This window comes from Blastomyces dermatitidis, assembly GCF_000003525.1.
Source record: "Blastomyces dermatitidis ER-3 genomic scaffold supercont1.6, whole genome shotgun sequence".
Classification (NCBI taxonomy): domain Eukaryota; kingdom Fungi; phylum Ascomycota; class Eurotiomycetes; order Onygenales; family Ajellomycetaceae; genus Blastomyces; species Blastomyces dermatitidis.
The window spans coordinates 140247-165804 of NW_025544779.1; the positions used below are offsets into that span (position 1 = coordinate 140247).

Here is a 25558-nt window from a genome sequence, read left to right on the forward strand (position 1 = left end):
TAGGATCTCCTGTTCAATCCTGGTCGGTTCAAATAGCGGTCCTGTCATGTCAGCTCTATTTTGTATGTACATGTACAAATATTAGTTTCACGGTTGGGTTGCACAAGTAGTTACTGAGCAGCAGTAAGCTCTCATTTTCTGCTGCAAAATGAGAAACAATCCCCTATCAGAAACACCTAGATACTCAGTATGTTAGATATTTATTCATTTCTGTTCGCCGTCTTCATCTCAATCTCCCACTCAATCTCCCACTCAATTTCCAACTGGCCCAAGGCCATCTTGGTGGGTAGTGAGTGGTAGTAGTGATATGGATTGCGATGTCTGTCAGCCATGTCTTGTCTGTCCCACCAAAAATTAACAGAAGACGAAGGAGAAGAGAAACAAAAAGAAGAAGAAACAAAACAATCCAGCAAGAGAAACTGGGGGCGTACTATACTATATATATATATATATATATAATATTTATACTAGAACACCCTGATTATTTATCCTGACGCTAATAACTACAGCTCAACAACCCCTTCCCCTTCCCCCCAAGGTCCCCCCTCTCGCTGTCTCCCTCCGTGTTCGCTGCCCCCAAGGTCCCGGCTGTCTCTCTATTTATCTCGCTATCTTCTCTTCTCTTCTCTACTCTATTTATATCTATGTATATTCCTCTCTATCCCCACCCTCGTGCAATCTGCATGACGCCTATTCCACCCATATGTGGCATCCGTTAAGAGGAGCTAGACCAGGGGAAGACTCAGGGCAGAACTGGGTGTCCGTCGTAGCTGCACGGAAGGGAGAAGGAAGCTCGAGCCGCCGATGATCGCCTTCATGACGAACCAGGTTATCTCTATTATTATTGTTGTTAGTTACCACCTATACATGGATACCTACTTTTTAACTTTTTATTCTATTTTTTAGCTTCTACTTCTAGGACTGCAAACATCCCCCTCATCAGACAGCAGAGAGGCAGGAATGGCCCAGGACACATGTCCACTCATATTGTACACCTAGATGATAGATATACAGAAAGCTCCGTGGAAGTTCGTCTGAGTTTTGAACATTTGGAGTCCTAAGACTGTACGTGGTGTGTCTGTCCTGTACAATCGTGAGCAAAGGACACCCACCGGCCACGAGAAGAGGACGAGAGCTGTATAAACCGTCTATTAAAAAAGCAAGATATTTTTCCTGAGGGGCCCATGCACATGTACATGTGCAGGTACACGTGCTTACTACGTATGTTGAAGTCTAGGAGCTATTTATGAATCTACGCAGTAGATAGATAACTATCAGACTCAATTTACCATCTGATTCAGCTAAATATGAACTTAAAAAGCGACAATCCTTCTACGTAAAGTCATAACAACCCAGCAACTGCGTCCCCAATTCCCGCTCACGAAGCACCACAACCCGCTCATCATCAAATCCCACCCACCCCCTCATTCGTGCCGCCAACGCCAGCTCCCTCGACACATCCTGCAGCGCAAGCCCTAGTCCATCCCCGCGCCGCTCAATGGCTTCAGAAACTAGCTCCAAAGGTTGCTGTAACCGCCGTCTTTTCCACCGCCCCGTATCCGCATCCGCATCCGCATCCGCATCCGCACTGGTTTCGTCGTTTCCATTTCCATTACGATTTTCATTCTCAGCGCTGATCTGAACACTACTATCTCTGCGCACCATCCGCGCCGAGGGAAACGACGACGATATCATATCCTCCAGTTCCCAAATACGAATCTCGCCACCGCGCGAGCTGACGGAGACTGCCCTCCCACGCTCACTCACCTGCACGCCAGATACCGAGGACGTGTGCCCCCAGAGCCGACGCCCCGTTTTGATCATGAGCGCGTCAGCGGTGGAGACGACGAGGTACATCGTCAACGTGTTGTCCGCGTGGGAGGTGAGGAGGTATGGATGGCTGTATGAGATCGAGGTGGGCGGTTGTGTGTATGAGAGACATGGGCTAAGGGGCGCGGAGGAAGTACTGATGACGATGGAGTCATTTTTACCGCTGTTTCTATGGATATTATGGCGCGTTTTGCCGTTGCCTCTGTTATTTAGTATTTTTATTGTCGGGGAATTAAAGGGGCTGGCGCAGAATTGGAGATCGACCGTGGTTGCGAGCCGGCTTCCTAGGTTTTCACCATCATGGTTTAGTCGGAGTTCCTGCAGCCCAACTGACCATCCGCAACCTATTCGGGGGAAGCTATATACTATGGATGCAATGATTTCGGTAGCTAATGACCGGATGGAGAGCGAAAGTGGTGCGTATATATTGTGGGCTTTAAGGGAGGCGATTAGCGTTGGCGATTTCATCGTTTGTTCTTGGACTTCCCCCTTCCCCTTTGCAAAAGCACAAAATCGGTAGAGAGACACTGTTTGGTTCTGGGATAGTGCAAAGAGATACGAGGATGATGATGCAAGAGCAGTAATGGCGCCATTCGATGATGCGGGATGTGAGTAGCGGAAATGGAAACGCGCACTGTCGCAGCTTAAAGAATATACGCTGTAACTCCCATCCTCGAATCCAACAATGACTTCGAAATCGCCATGGGGGCCATCCTCTGCCGTCACGGAAATCGCCGTGGGTGCGCTGCAGGAGCCCTTCCCTTCCCTCATATCAGAAAATGACAACTTAGCCAGACACAGTTTCGTGTCTCCAGTAGTCCACGCGCGAAGCCCATTACCCGCATCGGCTGTGAACACTACCCCTTTGCATAGTTTCACTAACACCGGCGGGACCGACGGTTGTGCGACCTCGACTTCAGTGACCCGGCAAGACCCTTTGGACCAGTTATGCCGCAAACGATACTGTTTCTTCCAATCCGTATTTTCTAGATTCGTAGCTAAATGTTCATGGCCAATCCACCTCGACGGCCTTGGGGTATATCCAATAGGCCTGGGCGTGGTGCTGGAGGCGAGGCCCGAGTCCTTAAGATGACGAATACGGCGGGCTCGAGGCCATACCCAGCGCGAGTAGTATTTCTGCTTCCATAATTCCGAATCGCCGGCGAGTCCATGGAATCGATGTGATAATCTGGTGCGGGTTTTCAAAACGCAAGTGTTAGGATGATCATTACCAAGATGGACAGAACATGGTATAAATAGGTAGAGCGTACCTCTGGCATATACTCAGCGACTGAGTAGGTAGGAAACTCAGGATATGAAGTATGAGCTCATCGCTCAGTCCTGATAGAAGATCCTTCTTTCGAGAATCGTCAGCACGCACTCGCTTCTCCGGCGGCGCATTTGCTGTTTGGACGTCGTCAAGGCGACGTTTCGACATTTTACGGGGACGAAAAGGAATTCAAATACGTTAATCCATAAAAAAGACAGACTACCAATACATATATCGATTCACTGTCTGACTGGGTGCGATGGTGCTGGAAGTTGGTTTTGGCGAGCGCCTCTTATCGGCGCAGACTTATCGCCACGTGATATCGTTCTGGTTGCACGCGCTCCAAGCGCGTCTTTCGGGCTCCCTCCGAAAACAGTGCACCACCACCGTGGAACGGGGGTTGGTCTAATTGCTTTAAGTCCCAGTGCGTTGCAATATTCTAATACGTTTTCTGGGGACCAACTATTCTCCAGGCGCCCTAACAGCTGGGAGTTATGATCACCTCCATTATTCGCTATTGTCTCTGAGAAAGCCCCAATGGAGGGAGGTGATTTCAGCAATCTTGCAGAGCAGGTTGGCGGCCTCATCAACCAATGTCGACAATGGAAGCAAGAGAATGTGGAGCTGGCAACAAAGCTCGAAGAGCATGCGAAGCAGATTAAAGTTTTGGAAACGGAGAATTCAGACTTGCAACGACAGCTCGAAGCTATTGAAACGACTGACACTGACTCTGTTGATGAAGTAGAGAAAAGGCTACTCGAAAACAGACAGCAATATGCTCCACATTCGGTTATTCATGATCTCGGGGGTACAGCAGAGAAACCTGAAACGATTTCTTACGAACATTATGCGAGTCTAGCGAAGCGCTATGAGCAACTTTTTCAAGAAAATGCTAGCCTAATTGAATCCTTCTTCACAGTGAAGAAGAAGCTGAGGAGTTGCAAAAGCAAGGTCAATTTGTGGAACAAATGCTTCGAACGCGATACATTTGATGTTTACGTTCATGGGAAAAAGACTGTTTTTCGGAGGGACAATACAATTGCGGCTCATTGCCCAGTGAGACACCATCGTCCTGGACAGAATGAAGCCGTATCTACACCCGGTATATCTACACTTGGATCTCCGGGTCAAATACGCCAACCCCACATGCATGAAAACGGTCTGGTCGAGGAGAATACGGCCATTGGAACATTGGAAAAGGCGCGAGAACCCCAATTACCCACCCTACCCAGTCCAAACACCCGAGCGGGAAGCGTTACTGGAGAGTCACTTCAGCAGCATTCCTCAGAGCTGAGCTCCTCGGATATAATGTCAACCCAAACACAAGATCCCCGATACGCTGTCGAGCCGCATATATTTCCAAGTTCTCCCCCCGCCGAGACCCCGATTTTCGTTTCGTCAAGGCCAGTTAAGGGGAGGGGGAGGGGAAATCAACATCCAGTGTTGAATAATGCCGCAGGCCTCCACGAGACTGGCAGTTTTACCACACCTGTTACTGTGAAAAGCGAGCCTACGTCAAGTAGCCCTCTTGAGAGGACCCATAGGACAAACAATAATAACGATATCGAGGGGGATAGCGACGATGACTGTTTAGATCTGAGTACCCGCGAAAAAGGCAAATTTGATTTTATACCAAGGGACCATGCTGATAGTCCACCTGCTCAACAATCAGACAATCGTTTTCCTGCCTTTGATGAGCGAGAAAATGTCAGAATAAAGCCACCAAATTTGGATCAGCGGCCATTAGCGGGAACCAAGCGCCGCTTAGCCCTTCAGCCGGTGAATGCCAATGTTCCTTCTATTCAACAAGGAGACGGGCATACCCCGAATCAAGGGGCCAAACAAAGACGGTATGAACCTAGAGGTGTTGAGCCAGTGCATTTAGTGGCAGAAGATGGAGAAGAAGCGAGTTGTCAGAGAGCGAATACGGGTCTTCATACTGGAAAACTGCACACGATCTCTAAAATTGAGATATCGAAATCCCCTGCTGCTGGTCGCCTCGAAGATCTTCTAGAAGGTGCGCCACGGCCACAACCAATACTGGCCTCCCCCTTTCGAAACCCTGAGGTTTCGGATAACTCACCCCTTGGAACCCCAAGTAAGATTTCGGCAAGGTCCATCACTCCCCGGACTGCTCGGCCGCAGGGTATCGAGAAGAGGGCCCGATCCGGGCGACAGCCCCCTCCTCCAACTTCGCGGAGTTTACGCAGTTCTGCCGGACCCCATCAGCCTCGAGCCGACGACGAGGTGGCACCAGAAGATGAACCATTTCGAGCTAGACCTCTTCATCGCCTCGGATTCGAACATTTCAAACTCAACCCAGAAAGAAACCAGGGACTTGATTATGCATTCGATGAGGTAGTTCGCAGGAAGGACCTGAGGAAATGCCTCCCGGGCTGCATCCGCCCACAATGCTGTGGGAAAGGTTTCCGCGCCATGGCAAAGCTCAAGGGATTCGGGACAGCCGGTAATAACGATGTATCTCTGGAGGATTTAGACCAGGAGGACCGACAAGTTCTGGATGAATACTTGGGCGACAATAGAAACGTCTTAGAGACAATGACGGAAAAAGAGCTGCGGGAGTTGCTTCTTGATGCGCGAACGAGACATCTTGCCAATCAGTTTGGAAAACACCGACACGTTCATGAACGATGGCGTTCGCCGCCTGGGTTCTGGCGTACGGATATGCCTAGTACGCAAGAGCTGGAGCGTGATCGGGAAGAGGCGAGGATGGCTGAGCAGGAGAAGCTGGCGGAAAGATACAAGGAGGCGATGCGGCCAGGGGGTTTGTGGAAGTTTGCTGATGAATAAGTGAGTTGTGAAGTGCATCTATATACATATGTAATGGCTACATCCGGCTGTTTGCTATCCATATTGTTGCTGGGGCATTTATTATAATAATAAGGAAAACACCGTTAATTATAAAGTACATCTAAATTTTAACTACTACCTGCGGTGGTCTTCATTCAGTTTTGAGGTGAAAACCGAACCTGTTTGGAGAATCTAAGGTTTCTGATACCTTGTCTGCGCTGGAAAGCTCTCCGAATGCCTCGGCACCCACCTGTTGATAGCGCGTCACGTGGAATCCCTCTCCGGTGCCGATCAACCACCCGCAACCAACACTACTCGACAACCACCCTTTTGGCAGATCTGACAGTGTCTGCCTTGACGCTTCACTGTCATATCGCGATGGAGCCCTTAAACAAGGACTGCAGTCGATTCCCAGCGGCTCTATCTCATCCGAGGAAACTGAAAGGACTGTATGAAGAATTTGTAACCAAAAATTCCAGCTCCATCAGCCAAATCGAATCCACCCTCCGATCCTTGTCATACATCATTCCAGGTATGGGCCCAGTATCCTTTCTGTTGTTGCGCGGATGCGCGGATGGGTCTGTGTTCTCGAACGTTGGCTAACCTATAATTTTCTCTACTAGGACGTTTTCGAGAATCTGAGCTTGCTTCTGAGTCCCGTACGTCATCACCCCCCCCTTTATGCACCAGGCTCACGAACTATGAGCGCATTTGGCAAACTAACGTCATATAGTTCATTCTGGGGTTCAGCTTCTATCGTTATACCATGATTCCCTCGTTTCAAGAGTTATTTCCCGGCTTCCTGCGACCATTACCCGTCCTAACCCTACTCCACATGCGCGATATACTAAATATTGGTCTTCGCGCTCCTCACTTTACCAACGGGTAGCCTTGACCTTACAGATGATTCAATATACAGAATTACTCTGGGAAATGATAGCCCGCCGTCGTGGAGAAAAAATCCGCTGGCGCGTGATCGTTTTTATCGAGGGCGTGAAGGCATTATGTCGATTGATATTACTCCGTCTCACGAACTCTAGACCATTGGTTTCTCCACCTTTACCGGAGAGGGAGGTAGATCCAAGAAGCCCTGAGGAAGAAGAAGAGAGTAATAACCTGTGGGATGATAAGTCGTCCCTTCATAGCGAAAGCGGATCAGCTTCAGACTTAAGTTGGACGATGCCAAGGACAGGCCTATCGCTACCGACTTTGCCGGATGTTGGCGACATTTCAAATTATCTGATATCTAGAGTCCTTACAGCCGATGATATAAAGCCTCCGAAAAGTCTTCTTCATCGAGTTACCGGGCAGGGCCAACTCGCTGAGGTGCTGTATATCATTCGCCCACTGATCTACGCGCTAGCCCTCCAGAAATGGCGCAACAATAAGAAGAGCTGGACTCCATGGCTTATTGGCTTTGGCATGGAGTATGGATGCAGACAACTTGCGAAGAAGGATTTCCGAGAAAGAGTTGCAGGCGGTTTACGGGCCTTGACGGCTCTAGAGAAGGAGGAGCTTCGGAAACGGGGTTGGGCAATGGGCTGGTGGGTGATGAGGGGAGCGTTTTATGAAAATATTACGAAGTACGTTCTGGTCTTGTTCAATTCCTTATGCGCCACTGAGTGTGAAATTGTTTACGGATGCTTACCATATTGTGTGCGCAGGGTTTGGCTGCAAAGTTTTGCTAAGAGACTAGAAGGCAAGCCATTAATTGGATTGATCGGAGGTATTGTGGAAGACTACCAATATCTCTGGGATACTTATTACTTCCCAACAGCCACTCTCTGATCCGAGAATCTTTCCCTTTGTTATTCAAGAGTCTGAGGTTTCAACTTCCTAGTTTATGGCAATTCCCCTTTTGTTTTGGTTTATTATAGAGAACGGGCTACGTGTGTATTATAGGGGAGCATTACAATGTGCGGGATGCATCATTTCTTTTTCGTTTTAATGAAGAGGCAAACCTAAAAGGGTTCCTCCGTTATAATTTGTCATTATATCGCCATTTTAAAGCGATAGAGTATTAATGGGATATCAAATTTTTTGAGCGTTTTCAAAATATCTCCTGAGGCCTTTGGCCGTACCAATCTCGTAACTCGTCATTTTCCTCATTATTCCCAGCCCTAGTTGCCGAAATTGAAAAGAAATTAGTTAACCGTTGCGCCTCCTCGTCTTCCTCAACAGGCCAGTCCACTCTGACCCCTGTTTTTGATTCGAGTAGTTCCCTCGCAGTCCCCCAACTAAATCGACATTCATACCCCCATCCAAATAATGTATCCATATCATTCTTGAGCCATGAAACACATTTGGAATCAGAAGGATAGCCGCTACCCCAGCCCTCAGTCGTGCTGTCTTGCTTCACGGTATCCCGCTGTTTCAACAGAGCCTCATAACATATCTCCAACGCCACGTCCCTCGTAACTTTTGCGCAGATACTCGCTGCACTGACAGAGGGATACAGCGAATCCGCCTTCTTGGCCACCGTAATCTTTAGCGAGGGGAATACCCGCTCCAACTTCCTTTGGTATGTTTCTGGATTCCCAATAGTGTCGATATATACCTCTCTCACGTTAACTCCCTTCTCCTCGACAATACAGCGAATAAGCTCTGTTGTTGCATCCATGGCCTGTGCGTTGAGGTTATAGTTTCTTGTGCGAGGTCGAAGCATGCCTGCAGATATGTCTCGTGCTGACATCACCTTGACCCCCCAGCCGCAGGATGTGCTCAAAGAGTTGTCGGGGCTACAGAGGAGGTGCATGAGGTTTGATCGGACGGCGGGAGTGAGCACTTTGCTATCATCGAAGTGATGCTCTTCTGCTAATAGGGAGTGGTGGAGTGATAGTGGGAGGTAGAATGCGCTGTAAACCATGGGGCCCAGAACGGGGCCCCTGCCAGCTTCGTCAACACCGAGAACGCATGGGGTTGGTTCAATTGAGTCTTTTGAGGATGTTAAGGGTGTTGTTGACGGGGTTATGACTGGCGGACACGGTGAGTAATGTGTGTATGAATCTCCAGCTAGGAGGGTAGAAGCGTGTATTGATGGCGGTATAAAGGGTACGCTGCTGGGGGAATCCTGACTATCCATTGAGGAAGGTGAGGAATGAGGCGATGGTGTTTATTCCTGTTGTATGGCTGGTATTCAGGGCTCTTTTTACTTCGCCAATGTCTGTCTTTATCATAGGTCAGTGATCTGTATACTCCGTTCATTGTACAGAGTACAGAGTACAGAGTAAAAGGAGACGTGACGTTGCTTAGCTAAATAACACGCGTCCCCCAGACCGGGATTAGTGCCGTTTATTCGCGTTGGCTCTATTACGGCATTATGCTCCCCTCCCACGGCGGACCAACAAGGCCCAGCAGCACCATATACAACAACAACAACGACGCAGGGGAATATATATCTGTGTTGAGCGGAGCCCTTTCACTTTCATTGTCGCTGCCGAATATCTCCTGCTTCTTGGGCCATCGCTGCTGATCGCGGACATATTATGCTTTCCCGACTTTAAATCTTCAACAAACCATTACAATTCTGCAATATGCCACCTCGAGGACTTGCAAAAGCTCGCGACTTCGACTACTCCAATGTGGGTAAGGCTGGAAGGTAAGTACTTGAATTCTCGAGATTCGAAGCTGGATTGCCATTGCGGGAATGCGCGCAAACTGCGACAATATTTACTAAGTTTTTGGTATCTTCCTATTAGGCGCACGGGCATTACCTTAAAGGAAGGGAAACTCGATGAACATGGCATGGAAGAGATTGAGGGGATGTTCTCATCGCCGGAGAAATCCCCAGTTAGGACTAATGGCCATGGCTACGGAAACGATACCCTAAACTCAGAGGATATGGAAACCGGAGATAGTACGTTCCCCTCCCCATCCCCCTCCTCAACAAACGCAGAGGGTTCACTAGGGTTCAATAACGTTTGCTGTGCAAAGATGGATCCTATATACTCATTTCACTCTAGGTAGCATCCCGGAACCGGCTGACGTACTTTCAGGCCGACGTGTGCAACGAAATCCCTTGCTTTTGCCTCCTCGATCGCGCTCCCCGATGAAATCAAACATGTCCGGTTCCCCGAGAAGAACTCCAGGGATCCGGTCGTCCTCTGTTGCCCATTATGGCCCATCCTCCAGCCCTATTTCTGCACGGCCATCAGCCAAGCGTGCTCTTGACTTTTCTCATGCGCCACGCTTGGCCAGGTCGCCTCCCGATATGCCTTTAGAAGCTGACGAACCTGCGGACTTCTCGGATGACGGCAATCATTTAATGGATGATGAAGCGGAGGATACCCACTTTGCAGAGTCGCACGGAGATTATCACGAAGGCTACGATAATGTAGATGGAGACTCACCAAACCCTCAGAATCAAGATGATGACGACGATGAGAATGACGCACCAGTTGAAGACCCAGAGGACCCAGAGGATACCGGAAGCGAACCTTCACCTTCAATAATTGCGAAAACGGTGGGGAGGAAGCGCAAGAATGCTCAATCAAAACCCAAATCTTCAACCAGGACACAACAAGAACGTGAAGCGGATTCGGAGCCAGCCCCTAATGCATCAGCTAAGCCCGCACCAAAACGACGAGGAAGAAAACCCAAAGCCGCAACTACAGAAGTAGATCATGATGTCGAGGAGGACGCAGATGGCTCCAGAGCACCCAAGAGAGCGAAAACAAGTGGTTCAAAGGGACGATCCAACCTTCATATGTCCGTTGAACAAGAACAGGAGCTAAATTCAGTTGTGGAGAACATCACAAACCGAAATGGACCACTGAAAAACCGAAGTTTATATATACTTAAAAGAGAAACGCCCTCAGATCAATCCGCAAGGCATACCCGCTCTGGTCGGGTATCAGTACGCCCACTTGCGTATTGGCGCAACGAACGGTGTGTGTATGGAGATGGGTCTGCGGAAGTTGGACAACGCTTCCCATTATCGACGATTAAAGAAATCATTCGAACAGAAGAGCTGGATACGAGAGTAGACAGGAAAGGGAAACAGTCATCCAAGAAGAAATCTAAATCCAAGTCCAAATCCAAAAGGTCTAAGGACGACCCATCTGATGATGAGGATGAGATAGATAACGCTGAGCCATGGGAAACGGAAGAAGGGGTGTTTTACGGTCCAGTAAAGAAGTGGGATCCAAAAACCCAGAGCGCCACGCAGGAAGAGGAAATGATAGGTGTGTTGCCTCCGTTTGAAATAGCTTCAATAGAAGGGCTACTTTTACTAAATTTTGGGTATAGATGTTGCCTTTGCTCCTTCTGCAATAGAAACGCATGAAGTGAAGGATTCCACATTCCGATTCGCGAAAATACTCAACAACGTTTTTCTAGGTTCTGGATTTGTTGATATGCCCCCTGGCGCTGTTAAAAGACAAAAGAACTCTAAGAAAATGCACATGGTTTTTTTTGTCTACCACGGCCGAATACGGGTTGATGTGTCAGGACTTCAATTCAGCGCTGGAAAGGGGTGCGTTTTTCAAGTTCCCCGAGGTTAGTATCCGCAACATTTTTCTTCACGTTCCTGTTTCCTCCACCTTCTACTATTCTTGCCAGTCAATTTTGCTACCATTGTAAATCGCAATATTAACTTCTGACATTGTTGACGTGGGGATTATAGGAAATAATTATAGTTTTGCCAATGATTATGACAAACCCGCTGCGCTCTTCTTTACCCAGGGGTGTGTTCCCCAGAACAAGGAGGGTGAGAGTGAAAGTGCCGAGCCCACTTCTGTACCTGTAGAAGCACCTGTGCAGGCACCGGCTGGTGCAAAGAGAGGTAGACCGAGGCAGCATTGAGCGCGCTTTTATTTCGGTGATTGTTGGTCTCTAGTTAGTAATCAAGTGGTTGTTGGTATGGTTATGGGTGGATGTGCTTGCTCACCCTATTATTTTTCTTACCTCAGTTCAGCGGATACTCGGGGGTCGCATTCTATGTCGCTCGGGGTGTGCGGAGTACTCTCTACGCTCTAGCTTGACGCTGCATTTATGTCTGGCGTTTTGGTTGGCATTGTGCATTTCAGCAGGTTGTTGAGATCTCATGCCTTGTCGGAGAAGGTATATTTCGCGGCATAATTTATTATATTCTATTGAGGGTGTATATTTTTACCTGGTGTATCATCGAAAGAGCGTGTATTTGCTTTGATATCTTTATATCCACGTATATTCCCCTAAAGCTGAGAGCAAGTATTCGACCCTGCTGTGTGGTTTCTTAATCAGCGATCTCAATCACATGACCGTGTGTTGCTGCGGCCCGAGCACCAAATCCCAACCACTCATCCAAAACTATCGTGAGGGGTTCAGACAAACGACCACTCCTCCTACGAACAACATCCGGGGGGCTGGATGTATCAGTACATGGGTATTTTCAAGTGTGTGTTATGAGCCAGTTATCTATCTGGAATCTCCATACCTAGTTGGAGTGAAGAGATTCCTCTTTTACAGTGACGTCGTTTGGTTTTGCTCGAATTTCCAGGATTCCAGAAGAAAAGAGCCTGGTGAGAACATCAATTCCTTTCAGGCACCAAAGGACCCGTTTATTGTGTGGATGAGCCTTGTTCACAAACAAAGAATGGAAGAGAGAGCTCCGTGACAGGCCCCTTCGATTCTCAAGGTTCTCGACTCCCCTACTCTCGCCCTGGCGGTCCAATGGCGTCCAACCGTTCACCGCCTTTGGAGCATATGAGAACTAAGGCCAACTCACCAAGAATACCAAGGAGAGAGGCCAGGACGTGCAGCAGCGCACAAAACAGTATTTGGCTGATTTTAACAAAATTCCTTCCCACGAGTTAAGGGTGCAATTGGCCTTCCAAAACCCTTTCCCGCCTCAACCGTGATCAGCGGTATCACGCATATGTATGTCTAAGGGTTGACCGCTCTCGCCTTTTGGTTCTCTTCATCGCTCGGTCTCTGCGTAAGAAACCGCCTCACGGTAATTGAATAGCGTGGGACTGTGGATCAGGTTCGGCCATGTACTATACCGATCCTGCATGGCTTCGTTGGGCATCTATTATTATTCAAAACCCTACATACATGCCGTTCAAATTTTCACATCATCTCTGTCCCGGGAAAGCCAGTTCATGCCTCATTATTTGTTGTTATTATTTTTTACGAGGGCCTGGTCCACCGCCGCCGCTCAAGAAAAAGAAAAAGCATGTTGCTAGTTCTCAAGTAGCATTTACATGTGCATGAGTAGACTGGTGCAGCCTCACTATGGTAATGATGCATACTTTTTGAATCAAAACAAAAAATGGGAGGGCGGACAAAAGTTGCCGATATCTTGAAATTGTCGAGCTTTGGATGATGAGCTGGATTAAAGATACAGGCTCCTTTTTTCCCCTTCCGAGCCTTTCCACCCAATCCTCCGAGGTGGACATGTCGGAAATCCAACAGACGGGATGCATGTTCCCCCTGTTCTGGTTCATATTCCCTGTTGCCTGACGAATTGAGAGTCAGGTTCCAAAAGCGTGGCACCATCAACGCACTTTGACAACTAACAAGGTTGTTTTCGAGTGCGCTAGACCTTACGCTGGTGGGATGGCGCGAACTGCTGTCATATGAAAAATGGACTGGTGAAAGTTCGCTCTGTTCTGTCAAGGCTGTATGGAGAGCATCCTCAACGTGGACACGGTGGCGGAGCGGATGTCAGAAGGAATTTGCTTCCGCATCGTTGAGACTGGTGACAACGTATCGGGGATTCCACATTTTAACCTTCATGGTTCGTGCTTTCACGTCTGCAAACACTTTTTGGCTAGCTATGGTGTTCGTTGGGGCGATCATCAACATCATCCTCCACCTCATCCGCTTCCACCCCCGCTCGAGGGATGATGTCAAGTTTTTTTCGGTTCGTGGAATCATGGATACTTTGATTTTGCCGCATTTGATTTGACGCCCTCCGTTCTCGCAATGCTCGTCTAGCACTATCCGGAAACCAACTGCGTGATTTGTCCACCTCATCACGAATGAATTTGTCACTTTTATTCCCAAGCCCCCCAAAAAGCCTGCAGGGTTGGCCTGCACCAGGAAAGAAGCCTCGTCTTGACATGCACAAACAAGTCAGCAAACCGCAATGGCTGCCTCCTGCCGTTCCCAAAATATTGGTTCGCCCATCGGATGATGACGTCTCGACACTCCACGTTCCCCAGGCTTGTATCAAAGTTCTTTCTCTTGGTGGAAACGTGGACTCTAACCAAAGGTGGGCTCGTTCAACTCTTTTACGACCATGGCAGTTTGGAAATTCTGGAGTAGAAATATTTTGCGATTGCGACTGTTATAATATTTCATATTCCTCTGATGGTAATATATAACATGTTGCAAATTGTAGCTTTATGTTTTATTATTACTATTATTATTACTTCGTTGACATTCCGCTCCGTTGAAAATTTGCTTTAAAAACTACTCTTGATATTAATAGTACTATCAAGCCGATAATGACAGCAATAAGAGGCGTGGCAGGGTGATCTTCTATCATGGTCAGCTGGTTCAAAATATATTTGCCACCGACGAATTCCTCTGGAATCCTCAGCAGCCATTCATTCATTGCCAGTGCTCCACTGGTTCGTCAGGTGCTGGGTTACCGTCGACGGTGGTCATGCTCTACATAAGCATGAGCTTCTACAAATGCACCCTAGGACGGGACAGGCCAATGACACTGCACAGTAAACATTCCCTTCCTTCAGGCACCATACGTCGGAGGCACCTCCCTCCACCTCTCATTCCAGCTACGAATTCTTTTCCCTCAACACAAGAGGTATTTCTGTCGGGCGTCTACCGCCCCTTGACCAAGGTGATTGAACTGGAAGGAGGCGGAAATCAAAATGACCATAGTGAATTATTCGGCCCTATATCTGCCCGAATAATCATACCCTATGGATTGTGCAGACCCCTTTGGGCCAAACGTTGCTGAACCCTATTAATACAAGGGATATATAATCATAAATGTGAAGCCCCTTATTCATTGGGGAATACTGCCTCACCTCCCAGGTAATCACAGCCAAAAATAACTCCAACGACAGAAACGAGCAATCAATGATGAATCCATGCTGCCAACAGGAGGAAATCCGCCCAATCAAGTCAAGACCATGTACATGTACATACATATCCTTCTTTCGGCCTGAAACACCGGTGCCCTTCACAATCGTTACAAAGGCAACCCCTGAAGACAAAAAAACTCCATAAGTGTAGATACTATATTGTGGTATGGTATATACATAATAACGAGGCGAGAGTGACGAGAAGTCTAGATCCGTCATCCTTGGCTCGAATTCGACGAGTGATCGATCATATTGGTTTTTTCTGGTTTAAATAATAATAGTAACTATCGATTCTAGCCCCTTTATAATCGCAACAATTGGTTGGAAATCCGACGGGGTTTTTTTAGGATGATACGGAGGAAATCAGGAAAATAATAAAAATAAATAAAACAAAAATAAAACAAAAAAGAATCGACCGACGCAGGACTCGAACCTGCAATCTTCCGCAGACTGGAAAGTCGGACGTGAATCCGGTGAACCGGAAACGGATGCGTTAGCCATTACGCCAGCCGGCCAGTGATGTTGGGTTTTTTGGGGAAGTGTGCGCACACTAAGTTAAGTTGTGGTGGAGATATTGTAGTTAGGTTAGGTAAGTTAGCAATTAACCGAGGTAACTAATCTATCTAGCCTAGTTCGCCAGATCCTGGGCCCCAATGCCAAGCTTATGCTGGCTGAACCTTTGGTACGATCCAGGCTGGGCGGTGGCTGGATTGGCCGAGGCTACGCTACGGTAGGGCTTAATTAACTATTTAAAGCCAGCATCATCAAGATATATCATATTGATTATTGATTGCAATTTACAGATATTTCTCTGATAATATCAATGAATGATATCACAACTACAGTTCTCCCCTGGTCTAGATTGTGATTCTGCTAAGATATTATTTGTCCCAAACTGGTTCATTCTCGACACCTCCAGCAGGAAGATAACTTTGCAACATCACCATTCTGCAGGAGACCATTTCAACATATCATTCATTTATCTCTTTACTTACTTTTGTGTTTATTTTGCCACTTCAAAAGCGCAGATATATACGACATTGATCAACTGGCCTCAAGGAGTTTTTGCATAGTCAATATAACATATTCTTAAATGATATTACTTACTCCCATTGAGCAGCACAATTCCTCGATCTTTTTGATACAGGCATGTATTTCTTGATCCAGCACGGAGTTCTAACTGAACGATATTAGCGTTCCTATACAGTACAACCCGTGTTTAACGATTTGTCTCCGTTAAGCGAACTCTTCGTAGAACCTAAAGGGACAATGCATCACCGCACAGGATAGAATCATCCCCAGCAGTTCTTCTTTTATAAAAAAAATAGAAAACCCTGCTGAGAAAGATGAAGTCCCCGAGCAAGGATCGCAGATGCATTCCAAACGAACATGTGGCCCCCTTCCGCTCAATCATTATCTGCCATTAATATTTTCTCCATGTAATACCATACCGGATGACATGTAGTTCGTTCCAGATGGCATATATTGGGGCTTCTCATTCAAACTGCCAACATTCTGCCTCTCTCTAAATCTTGTCTGGGTCCTTCAAAATCGTTCCTGACTTCAATCATCAACTTTTGCTTGATCCTATTGCTTGTTAGTGTGATTCAGCTGCTGAGTGGTTGCTTTGACATTTAGCTTTCATGGACGCGTCTGGAGGTTGTGCTATGTTACATGTACATAGAAGAGCTGGGGAAGAATAGTTCACAAAAGCTTTTCAGTTAACATCCCTTGTGTAATCTATAATGAGGTTGTATAGATGCGGGGGTGGTTCATGAACTGATCTTGTTTGGTGATTCATATTCCTTTGAGTCTACTATTGCATATTAATAAGTAACTAATTAATATAGTTATGATTCAATCTGATCAAACTACATTGTTATCTCTGAATAATTCATGTTGTTATTATTTTGTTAATTTTTATTTGCATTTAATTTAATCATTTTTCATGTCCCTGTGTTAAGTTAGTTACTTGTCGGTCAAATTTGATACACTTCTTTTCCTTCTTTCACCAATTCACAGCCAAGCCCCTGCGCGGGTCACAACCAGGTCGTCACCAAGCAATCCCGTTGTCCAAGCCAAGTCCGGGAACAGCTAACTAGTTAACTAGCTAGAGTCAAATGAAGAAAAAAGATCACGAACAAGCATCCATCGCGCGATATCAGGCAGCGCCATTATTGTTTTTGGGCCGTGTCCCGCGCCCGGAATCTCCAGCGGACTAAATTCTAATCAGGCGATAGAAAACTTTTCGGCGGGCAAAGGGAGTAGGGAACTCGGGCATTTGAAAATTCACTATGGCCCAAGCGGCTGCTGTCAAGCAATCATTTAACTTATGTATGCCATTGTGTCATGGGGACGTCCCGAAGGCTCACAGATAACCGGGGCGTTCGCTGTCGTCGGCTGTTGGTTGCAACACGGCGGTCATCCCCAGCACGCCCGCCAATCATCAACAATGCTGCACAGTTCGACCCGAGCGGGAGTCACTAACGGACTATCAGGTTGCGAAAGGCTTTCTTCTCCAGCCCTGCACCCGCGATGGAGCGGTTCGTCAGCCGCATGAACGCTTCTTGGGTAGTGTGATAGGGAGAACGCTGGGGCGAGGGCGGGAAACAGCACGAATAAAAGAGCGCAGCAATCCGGGAACGGAAGATGTGTCTCATCTAGCCAGCCGGCCTTCGTTGCCCAAGTTTTTTTGCGTTTGCGCTTCCTTCCAGCAAGTTCCGTGATGATTTGCATGAACTGCATTGGCGAACTGCTTTTGGGGACGGACTAACGATGTGTAAACAGCCACCAGCGCCCATACACAGCCGCAACGCCCGGGGTTTCTCCCAGCTGCATCCAGGAGGTAGTTCTTTAAGGGATTGGCCGGAGCGATTTTCACCCAACGTGAGATGAACTAAGGCAACTTTATTTTCGGGCTTTGTTCACCTTATACTTACTGCCTTCATCACGGCCCAAGCCTGGGATACAGTCGCCTCTTCGAAGTCAGGAGAACGTCTTTCCCACTCATTTTTTGAACAATCGGATTTTTTTTTTTTTTTTTTTTTTTTTTTTAGACCATGCAGCAGTTATAATCCCTTGGGATAGTGGGCGGGCAAGATTACTACTGGCAGAGAAGTCAACATTTTACATGCTTTTTGGGCATGCGTATTTACACTCCAGTTGGGCAAACAAAATTTCAGACCACTAGACGGCAGATTTCTCCTAAATTCGGGCGCTTTGTTGATGTCATTTCAGCTCGAAGTGGCAGAGGGGTTTGCGCATGGGGGATGGGGTGTCCTGCATTTATTTCTCGGCGATTGAACCATCTTGAGGCATGGGCAATCGAAGATCGATTTATGTGAAGTAAAAATGAAGAATGTAGCGGTGACTTCACCGCTTTCGACCACTCCCTCCTGTCCATACTTAATACATTATGTATCACATTGATAGCCCTTTTCTCTATCCTTAGGGGGTTTTTACCTTTGCGTAGGAAGGAAGAACCCCGCTGATATTACAACAGCGAAGATCATGCAAAATTAATAATATACATATATACATACTCTGTGCATACAATCATATAAAAATGATATATGGGTGGCGTTTCAGAAGGAAAAAAAGAAAAGAAAAATTCCAAGACGTCGGGGCGATCTGCTGGCCGGATGTCGGCCTGATAGTTACTAGTTACTAGTTACACTACGAAGATAGTTAGTTACATGCCACATGGTCGTCGTCGCGAATATGCTGTGTTGCCTTCCAGACAATATGGGAAGAAGTGGAATAACCTGCAGTATAGTATGTATGGACGAATTTATTCCATCTGTTATTTACTCGGAGCCTCCGGCCGACGTGTAATTCAACAACAACGCCCAGCCAGACACACGGTTAGTGTCCCGGCTAACTCTCAGATAGTCAGATATTGGCCCCTCATGCTGATTGAAAGAATTCTTCCGCGCGCCCTGGTTGGGGGGGTTCAATCCCACATCGCCCCACGGATTGCTGATGATGATGGCCGGAGCGAGATAGATGATTATTAGCTGGTCGGCGGGAGATGCAACAGTTCGTGACAATCCATGACAATTCACTGGATTCCTATGCCAAATCCCTGCTGCATAGAATCCGTTCATTATCATTTCTTTTCATTTCTTTTTTCATTTCTTTTTCTTTTTCTTTTTTTTTAAAATTTGCATTACAACTTTTTACGCGGTACTTGCAACCGCCTGAAATTGAATATGACCCCTCCCTCTCCATGAAACTCCCTAGACAAGGACCCAGAATATTTGAGTCAAGATCATACTCCAAGGGCAGCAGCACTGTTTTGGTTTCCCTCGTTTACAATGCCAACTAATCTAATATCAACTTTGAATAGTTGCGAAAAATCTAGCATTTCCCCTGTCGCGCAAGTTTTCCGCTTGTTAAGTCAGGTAAGTCTTCTCAAGGTTTATATGTATGAGATCCCTTGCAAGTGAGGCTTCTGATGGAGACGTTGGTGGCACAGTCCCTTGCATTGTGCGATGCGATGGTACACACGATTTATACTTCTACAGGGGCTACGACTACTACACCGGGCCCACACACCACACCGTGTGTCGTGGAGTGAACATTCGGGGATTTTTTTTTTTTTTTTTTTTTTTTTTTTTTTTTTTTTTTGGTTCATTTTTCTGCTCACCGCATGGATATATTCCCTGATACGTCGATTGGCCAAAATGAAAAAGGGACAGTCACTGAGCCAATTTCTTATTTGGGGGCTAATTCACACTGTTTTCAAAGCGAAGGATATGTACACCGCAACATGTATGTCGGACATTATCATCTCTCATAAGAGTGTGCAGTGGGTGACCTAACCTACGGCTAAACATACGATTTGAGAACCCCCCCCTTTTTTTTTTAGGGTACAGACCATCTAATAATAGGTGTCATATTGCGCGTAGCCACGCTATCAATTGCGATCATCATAGATCATGCCCTCAGGTGAAGATGAAAATTCATAGAGAAATAGTAGAAATGCAATGGAAGAAAAACCCCATCTCATTTAATTGTGCCCCAGCTCTGCCGTTCGACTTCACCTCAGGGCATGGCAACTGGGTTCGACCTACCCACGTCCTGTTCGCCGTTGCTCAAGATTCTTCACCGCAACCCTGCCCAGAATTTGCACCGCATGCTCCATCCAGCGCAAAAGCAGGGAGGCACCATGTATTTGCATGTACTGTTCATGTACATGTACATGCAACGTACAAAGAGTAGAGAAATTCCTCATTGGCGGAATACTCTTTAATAGTCTTTCTAGACGCCTCATTCTCAATTTCATGGGGGCGGCTATCTACAGTACATATTCCCATAGCCGCGATGTCTTCTGGAGGACGAGTTTTAGCTGCGATCTGCGCTTGTTCGGCAGACACATGTAGAACATTGGAGCAACCTCGTTTAATGACCGTCTTGGTTGGTCCTAGTGAAGTGAAGACACGAAGGAAAGTCGTAATTTTGAGTTCGATGTTTTCCATTCCCTTCTCAAGCTGCCGAGAGGTTCATTATGATTGAGGATAGAAAGGGTGTCGAAAACGAGGTGCGCAAGGACCATCGCCGGTCTTATTATCGCTTTAGTTTTATACAAAACATGTGCTGTACCTGCGGCCGTGCAACTTGCAGGGTGATTCAACAGATTTGAAGCATAGCTAGATGCTTTGTACTCTGTATCACCAGCGGAGATATATAGTGTCCAGTGTAGCTGGTCTATCTATCTCCCTTTTTTCGTCTTGTCTTTCGCTTTTGAGAAACCATTTAACTAACGGCTGGAGCTGCCTGCCCTATGAGGATTCCGACTTTGTAGTAGAGATAATATACGTGTAGATACGCAAATTTATATAAAAGCTCAATGATAATAAGAAACAGACAGACAGAAAGAAAAACTTCAGACCGATCTTTTCTGAAGTCGTAGTACTAAAAGCTGACAACGTATTGAAATAGAGGTAGTTAACGTTAAGGGCAAATACTAAGCCAAAAAAAAAAAAAAAAAAAAAAAAAGGAACTAAATCGGGTTGTTCACTTGGATCAACCTAACCTAGTATCATGTCATGCATGTCATGAACGCAGCCTTTGTGACTGTTGTTATTATTTACAGCCATTGGTTTACTAATAGTATTTAGGACGAAGTTTGCAATAAATGGTCAAATCTAGGAGATGTGCGGAGGGTTGATGATCTATCTCTCAAAATTTATATACAACTGGCAAGGTGAATCTCATCTCATATATCAAAGTATTTAACCAGACTGACTGCGCAGCCATCTTTTTCCTCCTTGTTCTCCTTCGCTTGCAGCCAAATCCTGGATTATTTAGATTAGTTAGCGTTTTGTGGTTTTTTGTTTTTGTTTTGTTTTGTGTTTTTTTGACCCCGCCAGTTATCCGGGCAGGATTGGGGAAATATCATGGTCTCTAGAGAAAAGCAGCTCATGAAATAAAAAAAAAAAAAAAAAAAAAAAATACATAAGGTAATTACACTTTACAAAATCTTTCACAAGAGAAAGGGAGAAGAAAGAAAAGTTCAGCAGCTGCATTATGTTCAGCAGACATGAGACGAACGTACGTGTCACCCCGGAATAAAACAAGCCAGTTTTATAATTTTTATTTCTTAAATTTTTAATACTTCCACTTTTTTTATTTATTATTTATTTTTGCATTCTTCCGGGTCTTTTTCTCACTGCTCATCGCGTGTGGCAGCAAAAGGTTAAGCGTAACGAAGGCGAGTAGACTCGGACTTGGGTTTCGAGCTTGCAATGATGTGCAAGGAACTTTGGTCCAGGTACGAAAGATGGACCAACCGAAAAGCAAGATAGGGAGAAAAAAAAGTAAAATTTACATGTGAAATGACTTAAAAATTTCCTTTCCTTAGAAAAAATAATAATTGAAAAATTCAAGAAAAAAAAAATAATAATCATAATATGTCGTATATTTAGCTGCTTCGGAAAGCCCCAGCTTTAACAAGATGCTGATAGTTGATTGATGTCTTTAACCCTGGCTTGATCCCGCTCGTCCTTCTTTCTTTCAGTTCCTCCTTGACATATCCACCAACAACAGGAACATGTTCACTTGCCCTGTCTTTTGTTGCCTGCTTGTTTTCTCCCGCTATTATCCCCTTGCCACTCGTGACTCAACTATAAGGCACGCAACAACAGGTGGAAACTGACGCCTGCAAGTTCGTTCGTGGAGCGAAGGACGACGGTAGCCAGTGATCTTGTAACATCCCAGCTTTCCCAACCATTGGTCGAGGACCCCCAAAGCGGAAAATAAGGCAGCACTAGTTAGACCGACTCTCTTTCCCTCGCCCTTATTTTTTATTATTTCTTGTCAGGGAGCTTCCCACCCTTTCTAGATCAGAGCGGTACTGTACCACATTGGGACAGAGGAAGCTTTTCCTTTCCTTGACCTGGGCCCTTTCCTTTGACCGTTCATCTAGCCTGGTTTCCGCCCTATTGCTGTCGCACCCACATGGCGTAGGAGCGGTGGCGGATGATCGACTTCATCAGGTTTAAATCAAACTTCGCCGATATATTTATTCTTGCTCGCGTGCTGTTCACCATCTTAGGAACCAGATTCTGGAATATCTGACCCATTCCATTTTCCTTCCCTTCAGGGAACTGGTTTTCGATTCCTATCGATCATCTTTTGGGGTTGTCTTCTACGTCTCCCCTTCCTCCTGCCGCCAAACAGACACCGTGGCTGGATCGAGTGGCAAGTATAGTTTTCTCTCGCGGGTCACGGAGGAATTGGTAAATCCGGCTTAGACCAACTAGGGTGAGAGCACATGGACATCTTGCATATCCGTCAACAAACTCCCGCAGAAAAGGTGGATATCGCGTCGCTTTTGCAGTCTTACGATGAGGAGGCGGAAAAGAAGGATACAAATGCCAGGAACGTGAAATCGGACCGTGTAATCGCAGAGGCAGACGTGAAGTCTTTACCTGATCCTCAGGTCCCATTATCCTCAAGACCAGGAAAACGTCTCCAGCCTGCCCCGTCTTTTGAAATTCCGGCCAAAAAGCAATCGAAATGGTCACCCCAGGAAGATGCTCTGATCACAGAGCTTCGAGGCAACGGGTTAAAGTGGGAGGACATCAGCAAAATGCTGCCCGGACGAAGCGCCCTTAGCTGCCGACTCCACTACCAAAATTATCTCGAGCGACGGAGTGAGTGGGATGAGGACCGTAAGAACAAACTGGCTAGACTATACGAAAGGTAAGCTCCCCTTATAAAAGAGTAACGCGTACATGTAAATACGAGAGCAGTTGTTGACTCAGACCTCATAACCACATGCAGATTCAAAGCAGACATGTGGTCCAAAATAGCATTCGAAATGGGTATTCCGTGGAGAGCAGCCGAAGCGATGCACTGGCAGCTAGGAGAGCACGAGATGGCGAGACGAGCCGGTGTATTGCCGTTTCTACTCAGGCATCCAACAACGGAGCAGCCACCGCCAAAGCTGCGCAGAATCAACACAGCAGCGTCGAGACCGAAACGAGATTCCGCAGTGCGAGGTTCGGGCCAACAGCTTCCTTCTGTTGCCGAGTTGACTGCTGGCGTACCTGCATACGCATCAGGCAAGCCGCGTGATCTTCATTCGAAGGTGAAATCTCCGAAATCGCCCTCCGAGCAAAAGGTTGGCCATCATGGAACACGCCCAAGTGCGAACACTCGTTCTAGGAAATGAAATGTCTTTCTTTCGAAGTAGTTGATAAGATAGGTTATGTCAGGACATGATTGCATAGCGTGGGTTGGGCGGCGGATAGACCGAGGTTTTGTATGTTTTTCTCCGTTTTGGTTCGTATTTTTCTTTTTCGTTCTTCTTCTTTCTCCCTAGTATTCCAAATCACATTTCGGGTTTTGCATACGTTGATTTAGTCGTGCTTAGCCATTTTCTCTTTCCACCCCCTCTCAAACTCACTGTTTATTTCATTCGTCGTTTCCCCTCTTCTTATTCCTTTCTTCTCCTTCCCACTCCCTTCCTATCGCTTGTTGCTTTCAGTTTTTTGACTCTTCGTTAAATATCCCATTTAATTTTTATTATCTCCCCCAATATGTTCAATTGCGCTCCAACTCGAGACTGGATGCTTTATATAGCGGTAGCGACTTATATTGTTTGAATTCAATCCACTGGTTTTAAGTTTGCAACAGCCCACCAGTTGTCCTTTTCATATCCGTGATCCAAGACTTGACCACCGGCAGCAGCGATATCTCGTTCTAGCTCCTGCGATTCGTACAAATGATAGTAGCGATGAAAGGTCTTGGTCGAAGCCTCGGATTTGTCGTCCCCGCTTTTTTTTTCTTTTCTCACCCAGGGTACCATGACATCCTGGTCATCTCCAGCATCCCATCCCCTTCTGCTGTTCTTCTGTTCCAGTGCCCAGACGTAGATTAAAGCTTTGCCACCTTCATACCCACTTCGAGGTGGTTTGAGGGTCTGCAGAATACACTGAATAGCTTTAACTCTGCGCTCAGGCGTTGACAGGTGATGTACCACTGCAATGGAAATGGCAAAGTCGAAGAACCCATTCGGATGTGGTAAATTCAGATTGTCAGCGACAATCGAAGAGTGTGGATAATGCATGCTGGCAATCCGTGCCAAGGCTTCGGATCTGGATCTTGCATGTTTAGACAGGGATAGCAATGAGAATTGGGAGTTCCACGAGTACGAATCGCACTCGGGAAGGGTATCTATCATCAGGGACAAGAAAAATGGCCATCAAGCTTACCGGTCTGATGCAACAATGAAAACGTCGGAATTGACGGGTAAATATTTGCCATTCCCGCAGCCGATATCGAGGCCGATTGAGCCTGGCGGGCGTTCTTTTAAAAACCGCTCGACAATCGGCCAAGGCTACGCAGAGAACAAGAGTTTTTTTCCATATTAGTGAGCTTGGGCAACAGACACCACAAACCTAGGCAGATATGAAATGAAACAGTCGTAAAATAGAAGATATGAACTGATGATTAACCAACCTTGTATCGTGTGGAGGAGAAATGGTCTGCAATTTCTTGGTAAACATTATGAACATGCAGCTCTTCGTATTTTTCTGGGTCGTTCCCTTCCATGGTTCCTGCATGATTGAAATTAGCCATCGGGACAGAAACTGACAGCTCAAGGACAAGTCGTGAGACAGGGCCTCCCATTCAACTAACCCTTATAATATAGCTTTGTCAAGAATCGACTTGTGCCCAGGGAAATTGGCAGCTCGGAAGAGGTGGTGGTTGAGATATCTAAGGTTTCGGCTATCGCGTCTGGATCGCGCTCAGGCCGCTTCAACCGCCAGATCTGTCACGTGTAGAAGATCGGTTCGATTGGTCTGTACTCCGTATAAATCTCTCTGGGAAGGAGATTGCATTGGGCTTTACGGCATTGGTCGATAGTAGCGATATACAGTGTAGGAGGTGGAAGTGTAGGAGTAGGAAGAAGGAGGTCCAAGGTTTCTTGTTCGTGTGTGTGTAACTTTTTTACTAACTACTACATACATTTCATAGAGTTCTCTATATGACAAGCTTAAGCTACAATCAAAAAATAAAATTAAGTGGTACGGTGGCATTTCTATGAAGATAGTCCACGCTTTATATCTCGGGAATTGTTGTCTTATTCAATGAATTAAAA

At 46.4% G+C, this 25558-nt stretch overlaps 8 protein-coding genes and 1 non-coding gene across 12 annotated transcripts; 4 read left to right on the top strand and 5 right to left on the bottom strand.

The window, feature by feature from the left end:
- Positions 1 to 875: 875 nt before the first annotated feature.
- On the bottom strand, positions 876 to 6449 carry BDCG_05678 (F-box domain-containing protein). Its single transcript, XM_045421365.1, has 3 exons — positions 5041 to 6449; positions 3102 to 4958; positions 876 to 3019 (listed from the first exon to the last, which is right to left on the bottom strand). The coding sequence occupies exons 2-3, from the start codon at positions 3266 to 3268 to the stop codon at positions 1333 to 1335; spliced, it is 1854 nt and encodes a 617-aa protein (XP_045277267.1). The 5' UTR covers positions 3269 to 4958; positions 5041 to 6449; the 3' UTR covers positions 876 to 1332.
- BDCG_05679 (uncharacterized protein) lies at positions 3419 to 6055 on the top strand. The gene has a single exon (XM_045421366.1). The coding sequence runs from the start codon at positions 3638 to 3640 to the stop codon at positions 5909 to 5911; it is 2274 nt and encodes a 757-aa protein (XP_045277268.1). The 5' UTR covers positions 3419 to 3637; the 3' UTR covers positions 5912 to 6055.
- BDCG_05680 (peroxisomal membrane protein pex16) lies at positions 6061 to 8072 on the top strand. Its single transcript, XM_045421367.1, has 4 exons — positions 6061 to 6443; positions 6535 to 6570; positions 6645 to 7494; positions 7576 to 8072. The coding sequence occupies exons 1-4, from the start codon at positions 6146 to 6148 to the stop codon at positions 7697 to 7699; spliced, it is 1308 nt and encodes a 435-aa protein (XP_045277269.1). The 5' UTR covers positions 6061 to 6145; the 3' UTR covers positions 7700 to 8072.
- On the bottom strand, positions 7544 to 9289 carry BDCG_05681 (ribonuclease H2 subunit A). The gene has a single exon (XM_045421368.1). It carries the CDS (start codon positions 8991 to 8993, stop codon positions 7962 to 7964), a length of 1032 nt encoding a protein of 343 aa, XP_045277270.1. The 5' UTR covers positions 8994 to 9289; the 3' UTR covers positions 7544 to 7961.
- Positions 9190 to 15377, top strand: BDCG_05682 (cupin domain-containing protein). 3 transcript variants are annotated; one of them, XM_045421370.1, is made up of 6 exons: positions 9190 to 9509; positions 9610 to 9767; positions 9874 to 11094; positions 11159 to 11407; positions 11535 to 11746; positions 11821 to 15377. In XM_045421370.1, exons 1-5 carry the CDS (start codon positions 9445 to 9447, stop codon positions 11711 to 11713), a joined length of 1872 nt encoding a protein of 623 aa, XP_045281358.1. In that variant the 5' UTR covers positions 9190 to 9444; the 3' UTR covers positions 11714 to 11746; positions 11821 to 15377. The 3 variants fall into 3 exon arrangements, with proteins under 3 accessions (XP_045281358.1, XP_045277271.1, XP_045281359.1); XM_045421369.1 differs by having other exon boundaries at positions 11535 to 15377; XM_045421371.1 differs by having other exon boundaries at positions 9907 to 11094; positions 11535 to 15377.
- Positions 15359 to 15461, bottom strand: BDCG_17179. The gene has a single exon. It is a non-coding gene; the product is annotated as a tRNA-Arg (tRNA).
- A 1367-nt stretch (positions 15462 to 16828) lies between these two features.
- On the bottom strand, positions 16829 to 17834 carry BDCG_05684. Of its 2 annotated transcripts, XM_045421373.1 has the most exons (2): positions 17319 to 17834; positions 16829 to 17256 (listed from the first exon to the last, which is right to left on the bottom strand). In XM_045421373.1, exon 1 carries the CDS (start codon positions 17689 to 17691, stop codon positions 17368 to 17370), a length of 324 nt encoding a protein of 107 aa, XP_045281361.1. In that variant the 5' UTR covers positions 17692 to 17834; the 3' UTR covers positions 16829 to 17256; positions 17319 to 17367. The 2 variants fall into 2 exon arrangements, with proteins under 2 accessions (XP_045281361.1, XP_045281360.1); XM_045421372.1 differs by having other exon boundaries at positions 16829 to 17834.
- Positions 17835 to 21450: 3616 nt separating this feature from the next.
- Positions 21451 to 25441, bottom strand: BDCG_05687 (tRNA (uracil-5-)-methyltransferase TRM9). The gene is made up of 4 exons (XM_045421375.1): positions 25096 to 25441; positions 24916 to 25013; positions 24669 to 24793; positions 21451 to 24551 (listed from the first exon to the last, which is right to left on the bottom strand). The coding sequence occupies exons 2-4, from the start codon at positions 25006 to 25008 to the stop codon at positions 24062 to 24064; spliced, it is 708 nt and encodes a 235-aa protein (XP_045277273.1). The 5' UTR covers positions 25009 to 25013; positions 25096 to 25441; the 3' UTR covers positions 21451 to 24061.
- BDCG_05686 (MYB DNA-binding domain-containing protein) lies at positions 21812 to 24382 on the top strand. Its single transcript, XM_045421374.1, has 2 exons — positions 21812 to 23154; positions 23236 to 24382. Exons 1-2 carry the CDS (start codon positions 22724 to 22726, stop codon positions 23624 to 23626), a joined length of 822 nt encoding a protein of 273 aa, XP_045277272.1. The 5' UTR covers positions 21812 to 22723; the 3' UTR covers positions 23627 to 24382.
- Positions 25442 to 25558: the final 117 nt, after the last annotated feature.